The sequence below is a fragment of the Plodia interpunctella genome, chromosome 18 (assembly GCF_027563975.2).
Source record: "Plodia interpunctella isolate USDA-ARS_2022_Savannah chromosome 18, ilPloInte3.2, whole genome shotgun sequence".
In the NCBI taxonomy this organism is placed as follows: domain Eukaryota; kingdom Metazoa; phylum Arthropoda; class Insecta; order Lepidoptera; family Pyralidae; genus Plodia; species Plodia interpunctella.
The window spans coordinates 6,255,338-6,268,716 of NC_071311.1; the positions used below are offsets into that span (position 1 = coordinate 6,255,338).

General features: G+C 36.9%; 1 protein-coding gene across 4 annotated transcripts in view; it reads right to left on the reverse strand.

The window, feature by feature from the left end:
- Nucleotides 1–13,379, reverse strand: part of LOC128677505 (synaptic vesicle membrane protein VAT-1 homolog-like) — a 32,625-nt gene that overhangs the window by 4,006 nt on the left and 15,240 nt on the right. For all 4 annotated transcript variants that reach the window (XM_053758407.2, XM_053758405.2, XM_053758404.2 and 1 more), the window contains exons 2-7: nt 10,689–10,818; nt 7,746–7,961; nt 5,899–6,050; nt 2,601–2,704; nt 1,686–1,741; nt 772–966 (exon numbers count right to left, since the gene is read on the reverse strand). In XM_053758407.2, coding sequence (XP_053614382.1) covers nt 772–966; nt 1,686–1,741; nt 2,601–2,704; nt 5,899–6,050; nt 7,746–7,961; nt 10,689–10,818 — 853 coding nt within the window. The remainder of the gene's footprint in view (nt 1–771; nt 967–1,685; nt 1,742–2,600; nt 2,705–5,898; nt 6,051–7,745; nt 7,962–10,688; nt 10,819–13,379) is intronic.

The following is a 13,379-nucleotide window of genomic DNA, read 5'->3' on the forward strand; positions in this document are numbered from 1 at the left end:
AAAACAATATTATAAATTATGTCATAAATCAGGACTCGTTTGAGATTCTCTGAGGCCTTAGAATGCGAAAGTGGAGCTCAGACTTATTAAATATGTACGTGATATATTTCAATTCGAATCACACCGGCTAAAACGCAGAATGCAGCCACCCAATCACAGCGGCATTGTGAGACAACGAGACCCACACCTCAATGTATGGGTCTTGTATGAGATGGTTGGACGATGTAATTCGAATTGCAGGAAATTAACATATTACACAAGTTTGTTTAAATAAGGGACATAAGATTTTTGGAATCGCCCAGGCAGTAGTCTGTACGCCACGCCACTCGCTTGATAAAAACTGTGAGAACATGTACTATCAGAATGTACAATCATACTTATTTATAAAGGAACTATTCAAGATGATAAAGCTTTCATTTTCAAATCTACATGACAATGTTGCATACCTTTTGCATCCAGATAATGGTTGTAAAGAGGTTCTTTGTTCTGAAGATACCTAAACGTACTCTCAAAGATCATTGAGTTGATTTTTTATAAGAATTGGCAGAAATAAAGACAAAACTTTACTGGAGACAGTGTTGCATTTTCCAAGTAGGTACATACACAATGCTGTCATATTAATACGACTGCTAAATTACGTAGGTACCAAACGTGTGGCTTTGCCGTTTACGCAACGTAAGATAAGGCAGCATACACGATTTCGACCATCCGTGCTAGAATTCTGTAATAACTAGTCTTTAACAAATGAGTGACAAAGATAGATATACTAACGTCTTCTAGCGCCCACGTGGAGTCGACCAGAGGCTTGACCTTTCCCTCTCCCCATAGAGAGAAGACATTCTCGACGGCGCGGCGGACGTAGTCGGTGCGTCCGTGCTGGAATAGCAGGTGTCGCAAGTTCAAACCCGCCAGGCTCTTGTTCTCGTCGAACAACTTGATCGGCGACACCTTGTCCACTTGCCACCACTGGTAAAAAAAAATTTGAAGATTATGTAATTGATTGAAATTTAAAATCTTCCATAAAGTGAAGAAAAAAATATATTTGAAACTTAAAAGTAGAAATGCAATTTACTTTCTCGGAGATATTACGAACTATAATATATATACCATATTATTAATATTTTGCAAACATAAACACAGCGTTTTAAGTAGGTCTAGAAGCCACAAATGAGCCATAAAAATTTCAAAAGCCCGTTTAAAGATAAATTTTAAAATGAACGAGCTATTACAGTAATTAACGCTTGGTAAAACATGTACGAAGCGGTAATGGTGTAAATCACATGAGGGTTAAGTTACCCGTCTGTGGATCGAAAGGTCCCAGGTTCTAGGTTCAGCTTCGCACAGCCGTTACCGCTGGTCTTAGTAGAAATGTGAAATTTGGATAGATATTTATTTTCATAATGCGAACACCCACCTATTAACCCTGAAGGGGTGAAAGTTTGTATGTATCTTTAAATCTGCACAGATTTTTATAAAAATTGAAATTCAGACTCTTATGGGGTAGGAACATTGTATATTTAAAAATAATTCAGATTATTATGAAATTTGGTCCAAGGGTAGAATATAACCTGGAATAACACATAGGATACTTTTTGTCCCGAAATTCCCACGTGAGTGAAGCCCCGGGACACGGGTAGTTGAAGGATAAAATAGATGCTTATTATTTTTATGTTTATTATACTTACTGTGCGAGCAGCACTTATAAAGCTCTTGGTTTCACCGGCCACGATGTTTGACGATCCTGCGGGAAATGGGAAATTATAATGAGTTGTCGTTTCGCCCACTAGTTGGCGCCACCGACGAGCGAGGTCCCGTCCGTTACTGTGGCAAATGTCGACTATACATTGTCGAATTGCGATGCGAATGGCGTTGTTTGTATGTAACCTCTTTTTACCGCAAAGAAAAATCGCCTTAGCCGGTATTTTTCTATGGGATTGAAGCAACTCCGTCTGTTTGCCGCCTGGCGGCGTTCTATCGATTCCATAGAAATAAAGTTTACTAACAAAAACTGACATAATTTCTTTCTCCTGGCTCCTACAGTCGAAATATAAATTCCAGCAAGGTGTTAATAATTTCCTACACTAACCAACAAGGAGGAATATTCTTAGCTAAATAAGATTAGATTCTTAAATTAGCATTATTCTTACACAATAAATACTTATGATCTTTTCATTAATTACACTCAGGCTCAGATCCCTACTATGTAGGGTCAGCATAGCAAGTCAACTGCAACCATTGATGTTCTTTACTTGCCATTACACTCCCTTTCTATTCATACTTACTCACTTTCCGCTTCTCCCGCGCAGATTGTAAAAGTCTATCAAGGGAAAGGGCTATACATTTGAGATTCTTGTCTTCATTGCTATCAACCTCTCACAATTTAGTAATCTAATTTCCACCAATAACCCCACCATACAGCTAAAGTCATTTCCCGGTCTGTCTGTCCCTATGTATGTTTAGATCTTTAAAACTACGCAACCGATTTCGACGAGAGTTTTTTTAAATAGATAGAACGATTAAAGAGAAAAGTTAATAAATATATGTATGATGGTTTTACCCGAGCGAAGCTGGGACGGGCCGCTAGTAAATTATATACTTACCATAAAGGATGTACCGGCCCATGGGCTTGAGGAGAGAGTACCCGCGGTTGCATTCCTCGCCGCAGAGGCAGTCCAGCACGATGTCCAGGCCGTCGGGGGACACTCTGGTGAAGAAGGACATCCATCAATAAACAGCCAATCAGGAAACCAAGTGGACTACGATACTTTCCGATTTGTTAAAGTTGGTTTTACCCGAGCGCAGCCGGGACGGGCCGCTAGTTTTATATTTTGTTATTGGATAAAATCAAAAAGTACCTACTTCATGTAGTAACACAGTAATCTCAACATACCTAAATGTTCTACTTTCTATGGTACATGTCTTGAACATCTCCTAAGCTCACATTACGGCTCATAGAGAAACAATTTCATCTGCTCGGGCCATAAAAACAGACCCAGCCGCCGACACATGGAAAGCATACGATACGGCGCGACAGACATTCCTATGCATAACCGCAAGTTTTATAGTTATAGGCGAAACCATTATACTAGGGACCGTACCCTTCGTGAATCACTTCAAAGCATTTTTGTATCCCAAAATAAATTCCATTTTATTCCCTGGCTGCTCCATTACATTCGTAACAAAGTATCCATTGTAATAAATAATACGAGCATAACATCGCGTACAACAAAGCAATTCTATATTCTTTCCACCGATAGTACATATCTGTCGGTGTTTATTTACGTTGAACTTGTGTGGCTCCGCTGTTTACGCGCCGAAGAGCTCACCAGATATAAAAATATCTTTGTCTATTTACAAGAATTAAATGCTATGGCTGTTACGAACCAGCTGCCCCAGGGAGCGGGTTATAAAGCGAACAATTAACGCGCTCCGCGCCCATTTAATGGGAGCCCTTAAGTTGGGTCTATGCGCTTGAGTAACGGAAGCGATGTAGGAAGAGGAAGATCACGTTGCGCTGGTCATATAAGTATCAAGCGAACCGAGCTGACACTGAAATATGTAACTGTAATAACTAGCAATTAACAAAGCTTGGGATCGGGAATAACTTGGTTTATTCGTTGAGAAACGGGAGTGCGGCGTGCATCAAGATAGTTTTATTAATTTGTAAGGGAGCGGCATTCGCGTGCTGCGCCCGAGTCTCTTCTACGACCAAATTTATCGCTTGACTATTCGTTTCCTTACTACGAGCTACGATAAATTTCAATAACAGGTTGCGGGTTTATCCTTCGTCTATTTATAAACTCCAGTCAGCGAACCAGCCAGGTAACAAAATCTGTATTACCGTCTAGGTTTCTCAAAGTGATAATACTAAGTACCTAGTCCTGCCTATTTCAGAGTTCTATTTGTCCTTGCCAAATAAGATTCAGAAAAAATATCAGAAAAGGAATTTATCATGTACAAAATTTTCCAATTTTGCGTAGGTTTTAGATGAGAGCCCGATCAGGCAGAACAGGTGAACAAAATATCCGATAGCCAATTATAAAAAGCAGCCGATATAAAATTGTGGAATTCTGATGAAGCGTGTGAAACATAAACAGATATATTAGCGGCAAAGGGACGAGTGGGCGGTGTATTTTTAGCGCCACATTCCTCATTATGATTTCATCCCTTCTTTTATAGGAATTTAAATGATCGAAACGAGAGTATTTACCCAATTGTAAGCATTCGATGATTTGATATTTTGCTTATCAAGGAAAAATATTAAAATAAAACATAATGTCAAAAGCCACTTGGCACGGTAATGTGATTTTTTTGGGGAAAACGCTTTTAAGAATCTGGGTCGGCGTTACCATCGAAATCATCTCGTTTTGTATCTATTTACTTTCGTAATGTATTTTATATTGTTTTCTTTTTAGTACCTAATAAAGTATATTAAAATACAATAAAGTGTATTAACAACACATCAGTTAAAGCATATATTAACATACTTGCCCGATATGTAATCGTTGCAGGTACTTTTGAACGTCTATTAACGCTATTATTTATGTGTACATACAAGTGCTCAAATCATATTTATAGATCGTTTAGCACCAATTCTGGATCAACAAAGTAGACCAATATTTGGTCAACATCATTTGTATAACAAACACTTAACTAAGTATGTGCAGCTGTTAATCTACGCCTAATAAACTGTGTGTACTTAAATGTGCGGTGTGTGGTTCCCGCCTTAGGATAGGACCATTCGATAACCTCTCGTGAATATCGTACGAGCCTTGCTTCCTGACCTCAATCCTCTTTTGGAATTCTATTGCGGCCAGAGCCGTGAATTAACATTTTTAACCACAAGGTAAGTATTATTACCACTCACAAAAAATTAAAAGCTGCAAGATGCTTCCTATATATTTTTTACACTTGTGAAAAAAATGGCAATGTGAACCTATTATTAGGTAGCAATGAAGTAAGATAAGAATTAAGATAAAGAGGCATAATTTATGTTCAGTTTATACACTGACCGAACGTTTAAGATTGAATGAACAAGTTGATAAAAGTAATCTTTTGGGCAATTTATTTTAAGCCATACATTTTGTACTTATGTATACTATAACTTATTTGTGTAATAAAATAATGTGTTGTAGTAACAAGAGGTATTTTGCAAAGATGCATTCACATTGAGGATGATATTTATTCTTTTACATTTGTACCTTTAATGCTGTAAAATTTTATAAATTCCTTTACGCAAAGCAAAAAATCTGCTAAAAAAATATCAGGACATGTGCAACTGCAAAGAAACTGCTAACCATATTCAAATTCAAAATACTTTATTCAATTTAGGATGCTATACATCACTTATTGACGTCAAAAAATTACTTAAACTAAGTCTACTGCCGGCTTCCAAAGTGCAGGTGAAGAAGAAGCGGCGCAACAAACTTCACCGCAGCCTTTTCTCCAAGGACGTCAATTAACAAATATAGGTCTTATACATATATTAAAAATTAAGAGGACGAATTTACATCATCATACTAAAACCTGCAAAGCGGTAAAATGGAAACAGGAGTGGTTTTTAGCTTCAGCCAGATTCAGAGTTAAATGTGGTCGTATTAACAAAATATAATGTGTATATCCTTGAAAAACGCTTGAACTATCAGTATTCAGTATCAATGTAAACGCAGTGGTAAAATTCTTGCCACTGAACCGAGAGGTCCCGGGTTCGATCCCCGGTCGGGTCATGATGGAAAATGATCTTTTTCTGATTGGCCCGGGTCTTAGATGTTTATATGTATTTGTTATAAAATAGTATCGTTGAGTTAGTATCCCATAACACAAGTCTCGGAACTTACTTTGGGGCTACCTCAATCTATATGATTTGTTCTAATATATATATATTTATATTTAACTTACTTCCTGACTTCACTGGTGTAATCGCTGCCCCTCTCCAGCAGATGATCGATATTGTTGTTGTTTGCCTTCAAAGCCTCGTGTTTACTCTTTGAGCAGACTCCGAACACGGTCACGTTCTCCACAGTCTTCGCCAGCTGCGCCACAGCCTGACCCTGGACATAGATTAAATATTACAGAAGTGTCATTCCGAACGCGATCGAAATCTTAATGAGTAACTGCCAGATTAATTCCGGGAACGTCGAGTTGAGATGACATCTTAATGTTGATGATTAGCCCTGACACTGCGAGTACACCTGCTTGACATTCTTGTTCATTAGCTTCATTAATTATGATGCTCATTGTCATTTAAATGGACTTGGTCAAGTGTTATGGGGCATAAAACTAATAGATAAATTTAAAAGCAGTAAAATATAATAAATGCCAAGGTCTATCAGTCATATGGTTAGGTGGTAGTGGGTAGTGGGCTGAAAGAAGACATGGAATTAACTGACTGAAAAATGGATGATAATGAAAAAGACATACGTTAACTATAAAATCTAATATCTCTTAAAACTTTCGGACAAATTGTTGAAGTTATTAATCAAAGAATTAATCGGAAGGATCAAATTAAAATGTTCTGCCGGAGACAGACTAATGAATGTCTATAGGCTACCATCAAATTAATTATCGATCAGCTTGTTTGCAAGCCTCTAGATGTAATTGGATGGACCACGCCAGTTTCTTTAATTCCCATTTTTATTCAGAAACGACTATTCAGTGGCGTAATTGACGCAAGAACTGAAATAAGAATATAACGGCACATGACGAAAACAGAAGTTTTAAAACGTTCACTGGATTCTACATATGACAAAACAGGACCTATAAAAACCCTTTCCCGTATTTTCGTAGGAATGAAAGAAGGGTGTCCATTATCGTGTAGCCCAATTTAGCGGGACAATTAGACAGCTCATTACGTTGTTTGCGTCGCTATTACACTATCAACACAGAAACAATTGAAGACGCGCTCTCTCTAACCCTTTGTAGGGTCAATGCTTCTTGTATTTTTAGCATTACATATTTAGATTTATGCTTTAAAATTAAAAGTATAGTACAAGAGAGGCCTATAGTCAATAGTGGACAAAAAAGGACTAAGGTTATGAAAATGTTTCAATTAGCTGATTTTCATTCAGATTATTCGTACCATACGATCGTGAATATAGTGTTTATGTGGTACCTAATTCGTTGAAGACTTTACCAAATATTATGTTAACCATATATAAACAATGCATTAAAACTTTTTCGATTACAGAAAACTAACAAGCGCCCTAAAATACTTTGGAAAGGCAAAAATGTTTGTCATTCTTATATTATTGTCTTCCTGTTGGTATATATTGTTTTTGCTTGTAATCCGCCGTATTATTTTAATTTTACGAAATTGGAATGAGCTCATCTCTACAACATGGTTTAGTTCAAATTATGTTTTTGTTTTGTAATTACTTACGAATACCTACATTACAGCTCATTATTTTATTTGGATTTAGAAACACTGGATACTTGCTTAGCCAATCATAGTGATTATTTTTGCACGACACGCATTAAGCTGCAATGTTGAAATTGGTTATTTTGATACTAATCATTCCTTTTTGTTCAAAATACACCAGTAAAATTATGTTACGTAGTTTTGATCAGGGCTAAAATCCCTATATGTTAAGAGTTAGGTACAAGACCTAAATGAATATCGAATTTGGGCTACAGCGTATTATAGCAAAATGTCTGATTTCAAATTTAAATATAATTCTGTCCACAGCTGTTGAAAATCCCACGATAAGTACTGGACGGAAAAATGAAAAATGAAAAAAAAAACTTACCACGCCGCCACCAGCGGAGTGGACCAGCAAGCTCTTGCCAGGGCTCAGGTTGGCCATTTCGAAGAGGAGCAGATAAGCCACCAGGTAGTTAGTGGTGACAGCGACCGCGTCCAGAGCAGACATGCCGTTGGGTAGCGCGTACACGTACTGCGCTGGCACGGAGACCAGCTCAGCCCAGGCTTTGTATTCCGGGAGAGCCACCACTTGGTCGCCAACCTATGAAGAGATAATCTTTATAAATAAAATGAAGTATTCGAGCCAATAAAGACATTGATTGGGACAGTTACTTGTGTTCCCGCGCGGATTGTAAAAATCAAGGGAAAGTGCTACAAATTGGATATTCTACTACAAGTCTAGAAGCTCACCATATAGCTAAACGTCCTTCGAGTTTCACAACTCTTGGCTCTGTTTACCCCGTGAGGTATAAAGACGTAATGGTATTTGTACAAAAACGAATATTCGTGAATTAATCGTCTCAGTTGTATTACTCATATTTATCAATTTGTAGAATTCTGCTCAGGCGTGAATTCGTAAACCACATAACAATATGCTAAAGTGAGATTATGTTGATATTTTATAATGCGAAAGTTAGATTGTTTATTGCAACATATTCTGACCAAATATGCCAACATAGAATAGCTTAATATCCTCGAGCTGTTCCCCGCAGGTTCACTCCCTAGAATTGCAGGATTCCTTATGGATCTTTCTCATGAATATAATTTCCTATTATTAAAGAAATGTATTTTTAAATAAAGATTAACTGGATCGAAATATGGTTATATAACTTCAAAACAGATCTTCCAATAGTTCAAATCCTAGATATCCTAGATATTTATTAGTACCTACCTAATAAGCAGTAATTGCACTGATTGCAAATTCCGAAGCCCATTCATCACTAACAATAATTATCTCCAAAGGAAGTAAAATTTTCAATTAAATCTCTAACGAAGGAAATGTTAATATTACCGTTGCCGGAACAAAAACTATTCGCAATGCTCGAACTGGTTTTGTGCGGCGTGTGGTTACCGTTTAAGATCACTCCACATCTTCCTGTGGATATCGTAGGAGGCGACTAAGGGATCAAAGCCTTGAGAGCTGATAGACTTAGCTCCTTAGGTATTATAAAAAGAAGTCCCCCCATCGCATCTGTCTGTCTGTACGCAATAACCTCAAAAACAACCGGACTGATTTTTGTACGGTTTTGCCCGAACGAATTGATGTTTTGAATTATTACTTTAGCAGTCGTTAATCCGTAGTATTTCTTAGCTTTAAAAATTAAAAAGTAGGCACTACAGACTAGCCTTATTGTTGTATTACTTAACAATGATAGATTGAGCCAGTGAATACAGGTGATTGATCATAATAAGGAAAGAAGTCATGGTTCTCATGATCTAGTAAAGCAGAATATGTCATTTTTAAGTGACAAAAAACTGATTTAAAAAATGTTAACAAAACCACAAATACGAAAGAATTTGCTTTCGTATTTGTAGTTTTGATATTAACATTTTTTTAAATCAGTTTTTACAATAGTACACCTGCATCCCTATAAATATGTTTGGCAAAAAATCCGCATACAGTACAGTTAAAATAAATATGTTTCCTAAAAATAAAAAGCACGCTACGAGTGGACCGTAAATAACAATTCAGTTAACTCCCTTTCGATGTTTTTCATAGCTTTTTACGAGTTCTTGCGACAAACAGAGGAAATTGGAGTGCCTAAGAATTTTTTGTATACTATTTTATGCGTACCCATCGTATAAAAAGCTTGTAAAACCAGTCCATTTTGTGTAACATCTAAAAGGAGTATTTTTAGACAAAAGTTTTAAACGAAGATCCCAGAAGTGTCACAGGGCGTTTTAATTAAAAACTTTGCCATCTTGGACCTTTACTTAGACATATCATACATTACAAATGATAAAGGAATTTATGTATGAATATCCAATGAAGGCAATGGTATGTCTCTGGTTTGCCACACCTACACCAGATGTCCATGAATCTTATTGAAGGTACGGAAGTTTTGAGTACACATAGGTTTCCAGTCCATTTCACTCACTCCACTCCAGTCTACTCACTTTTTGTAAAATGGGTTCCGAGTTAAACGATGAGTGTTGGTTTCAGAGACCTCTGACGACAGCCTGACAAAGGTTCACGTTAATAACATACAATATAGGTACAATACTTAAAAGTACCATGAAGCTCAAATAGATTTACATACCTACCTACACCCTCTATAAATAAACATGTCTAACTACCACTTTGTATAATTAGATAATTATAAAGATTTCGATCTTAAGTTAAAGAATTGCTCGGTCTCTTTCTTACAAAATTATTAAGATACAATTATGATTGTGAGCCAGTTAAGGTGCGCCAGAACAGAACTGAAACTGAAGTCGTGACTAGCGGTAGGCTAACTTAATCGTACGATAAAATTCCCGTCTTGCTTCATAATGGCTGATGGCCCAAGACTCAGACCCATCAAGAGGTCAAATTAAGTCATATAACATTACATAAAAATCATGCCACAAAATTAAAGCTAAATAAATATAAATTTTAAACTGTATTGCATTCTGCAGATAGTAGTGTACATTACTACACTTTCAACTTTGTTAACACACGTAACGTCTATTGCGTTTCGTGATAATTAAAGACATTAATAAATCTCATAGGCTTATTATAAATGAAGACTAATAATATTTAAATCTTGCGATTGAAGATGGCACGCCCTCGCACCAAATGATTTAAAGATATTGATAAAGTTTCTCTTTATTGTGAACGTCAATATCAAACATCTGTCAAATGCCAATGCTATGTTCCCGGGGTTCCAGAGTTTCCTGCCGTTCTTGCTTCTCTTTCTGCGCTGCTCAGGTGTATTAGGTACCGTGATATGTATTCTAAATTAGCTTTTTTTACCAGTTTGAGAGATAGCGAAAATGTATATCTTACTTTGAAGTTGGTGACACCTTCGCCGACTTGTTCGATCTCGCCAGCGCATTCGAAGCCGAGGATGAAGGGGGTCTTGGGAGGGGAGTCGATGGCACCCTGTCGCACGATCAAGTCTTGGAAGTTCAGTCCGCTGTAACAATAGAAATTAGTTATTAAACTATTCATGCATGTGCCTAAGAGACCAATGCACTATGAGAAACCAAAAGCAAAATTGTTTAAAGTTGATTAGATTTTATTGAAATGTAAAAGTTCGTTAGGTAACCAGGACCGACCACAATATATCAATCAGTGCTCCATCAAATTACTCATGACGAATCGATTGGTCTATCGAATCTTACTTAGCGGTACGATTATAGTTCGCGACGAAAGCTACTAAGTCATATATCTTCGTTATAAAAACTAGCCTTCCTCCTGCTATATTTTATTAATCGCTACGATCCTTCAACTCGATTAGTCAAGTCAATTCGATTAGTGTGTTATACTAGATGCGTAATTATCATGGTGGGGCTAGGAATGCGGCAGTCATTTGTTTGACGCGTTGTATGGACGCATGAACAGCATAAAGAACCTCCTATTTAAATATTTAAACTAGGTACCTACATCAAATCATGTACCAATCAACATTACGTATGGTGTCAGTTTGTTCGTGATATGCTCGTACTCGTACAGTGAAACTACCCACAGTATCGTCTATACAGCAGTAATAGAGGCGAATTTGCGTGTGTTGTACTACGTATACGTGTATGTTGATGTGGTATTGAATGTATGTGTATGCCCTGGGCATACTGAAAAAGGGTTTGGCAATGTGGGTTAATTGGAAACATTAGTCAATTCATTTTTGGCCCCGTCGTTCACCATCCGTAAATAATAATTACGTTACATAATATACAATCACTACTACTTTCTTTAATAACAAGAAAATAACATATTTTTAGCAAGTGCATGTGATATAAGCAGTACAAGGGAATAATTTGGACCTATAAAATACAACTATGTTATTTCCAAAGGTCGTTCTAGAAAACTACACAAATTGGCATGAAACAACACAAGCACAAGTGAATCTTTATTTGGAGCCATATGTTCCCAAGACGATTCAGTTTTTATTTGGCATTAAAAGGCTGAATTTTACGAGGTCTCCGCTGCCCATCTGGACGAATCGATATGAATATTCAATGAAATGAGCCATAAAGATAGAAGCGATGGGAACATGAAAGAACAGATCCCGTACTTACAACCTCAAACATTTACGACATCATTCACTGAAATTCTAGTGGCATAGACGTAGTTGGTGGAAGAAGAACCAAGAATTATTTAAGTTTTCCATACTGTTATAAACCCATGAATTATTTCCAAACAGACAGGTAGACCTAAAGATGTAGGTCTCACCTTTCATTCACCTTCATGAGATCGGATGATTCACAATTTGATAGACTTGGTCCCATTATTTAAAACATCATTTCCTCTCGTTTAGTTGGATCTAAAACGTTGTATTTCTAATCTAGAGGTGCTAACATTGTAATTCTCTATTTTATGATCGGCAAGGTCTGACGTTTGGTATGGTGCGCAGGGAATAGACGCAGTAAAATAACCAAGTAAAATGACTAGGACTGAAGATAGTTTCTTTTACCAAATGATAAGACTACAAATGAAATATTAGTCATATTTACCATAAGGGACTTACTATAGGGACGTGAAGAACAGGTAGTCATGTAATTAGGTAGGTATAGTATGTGCGAGTGATGTAAATTAGTACGTGCACAAGTTACCAACCGCCCGCGCGGGGGCCGTCCACCCATGTAATCGATATTTTGCGATTGTCTCCCTTAGCCGTATCACAATAATGGCCACACTTATTTGTCCTCTTGACTTAAGTTTAATACGGATAGAATTAAAAATAGCCTAAAATCTTTACCCATACATAACTTAATGTTTGGGTCATGATTTAAGTAGATATGTTAAGACAACTTGTAATGATCTTTTCTTCGCACATTTCCCTACTGCTCTGTGCCAATCTCATCCATCAGTTTACCGTTACCCAAACAATATAATTTTACCACCCTATATACCTAAGTTATATCGCATATTAAAATATATAGGGTGCATAATTGCATTGGATTGGAGAAAACTTTTATCAGACACCCATGATTTATTATAGTAAGCATTTCGGACTGTGATTAATGGTAATATTCTCTTATTCTATTGTACACTACCCCAAATGAACTGATATATCCCTTAGTCAAAGTAAAATACACTCTATAAAAGACGGAATAAATACGTAAGTAGTATAAAAATAAGAAATTCATCTTCATCCGATTGTGATTGTGGAAATCGTCCACCGTGCAGTTTACGCACTAGACGGATATTTTTGAAGAATATAGGTAAGTATACAAATTTAAATAGGTACTTCATACTGGCTACTACTATGAAGAAATATGTACAGATATTTTTGCTAGAAAATAGCCAGTTTGATTTTCGTAAATACAAGCTATTTGCGATTTGCTTATCCCTCTAAATATAGGCAAGCAAGTTTTCGTATTCATTACCTATGCAGCTAGCATGGCTAACCGCGAGTGTATGGTGCAGGTGCCATGGCGGATATTCCAGCATGCCAATAGCCAAGTCAATGCGGAAACTCCATCAGCTTAGCTACAACAACGCCGAAAATACCCGTACCTTAATGCAACAAACACA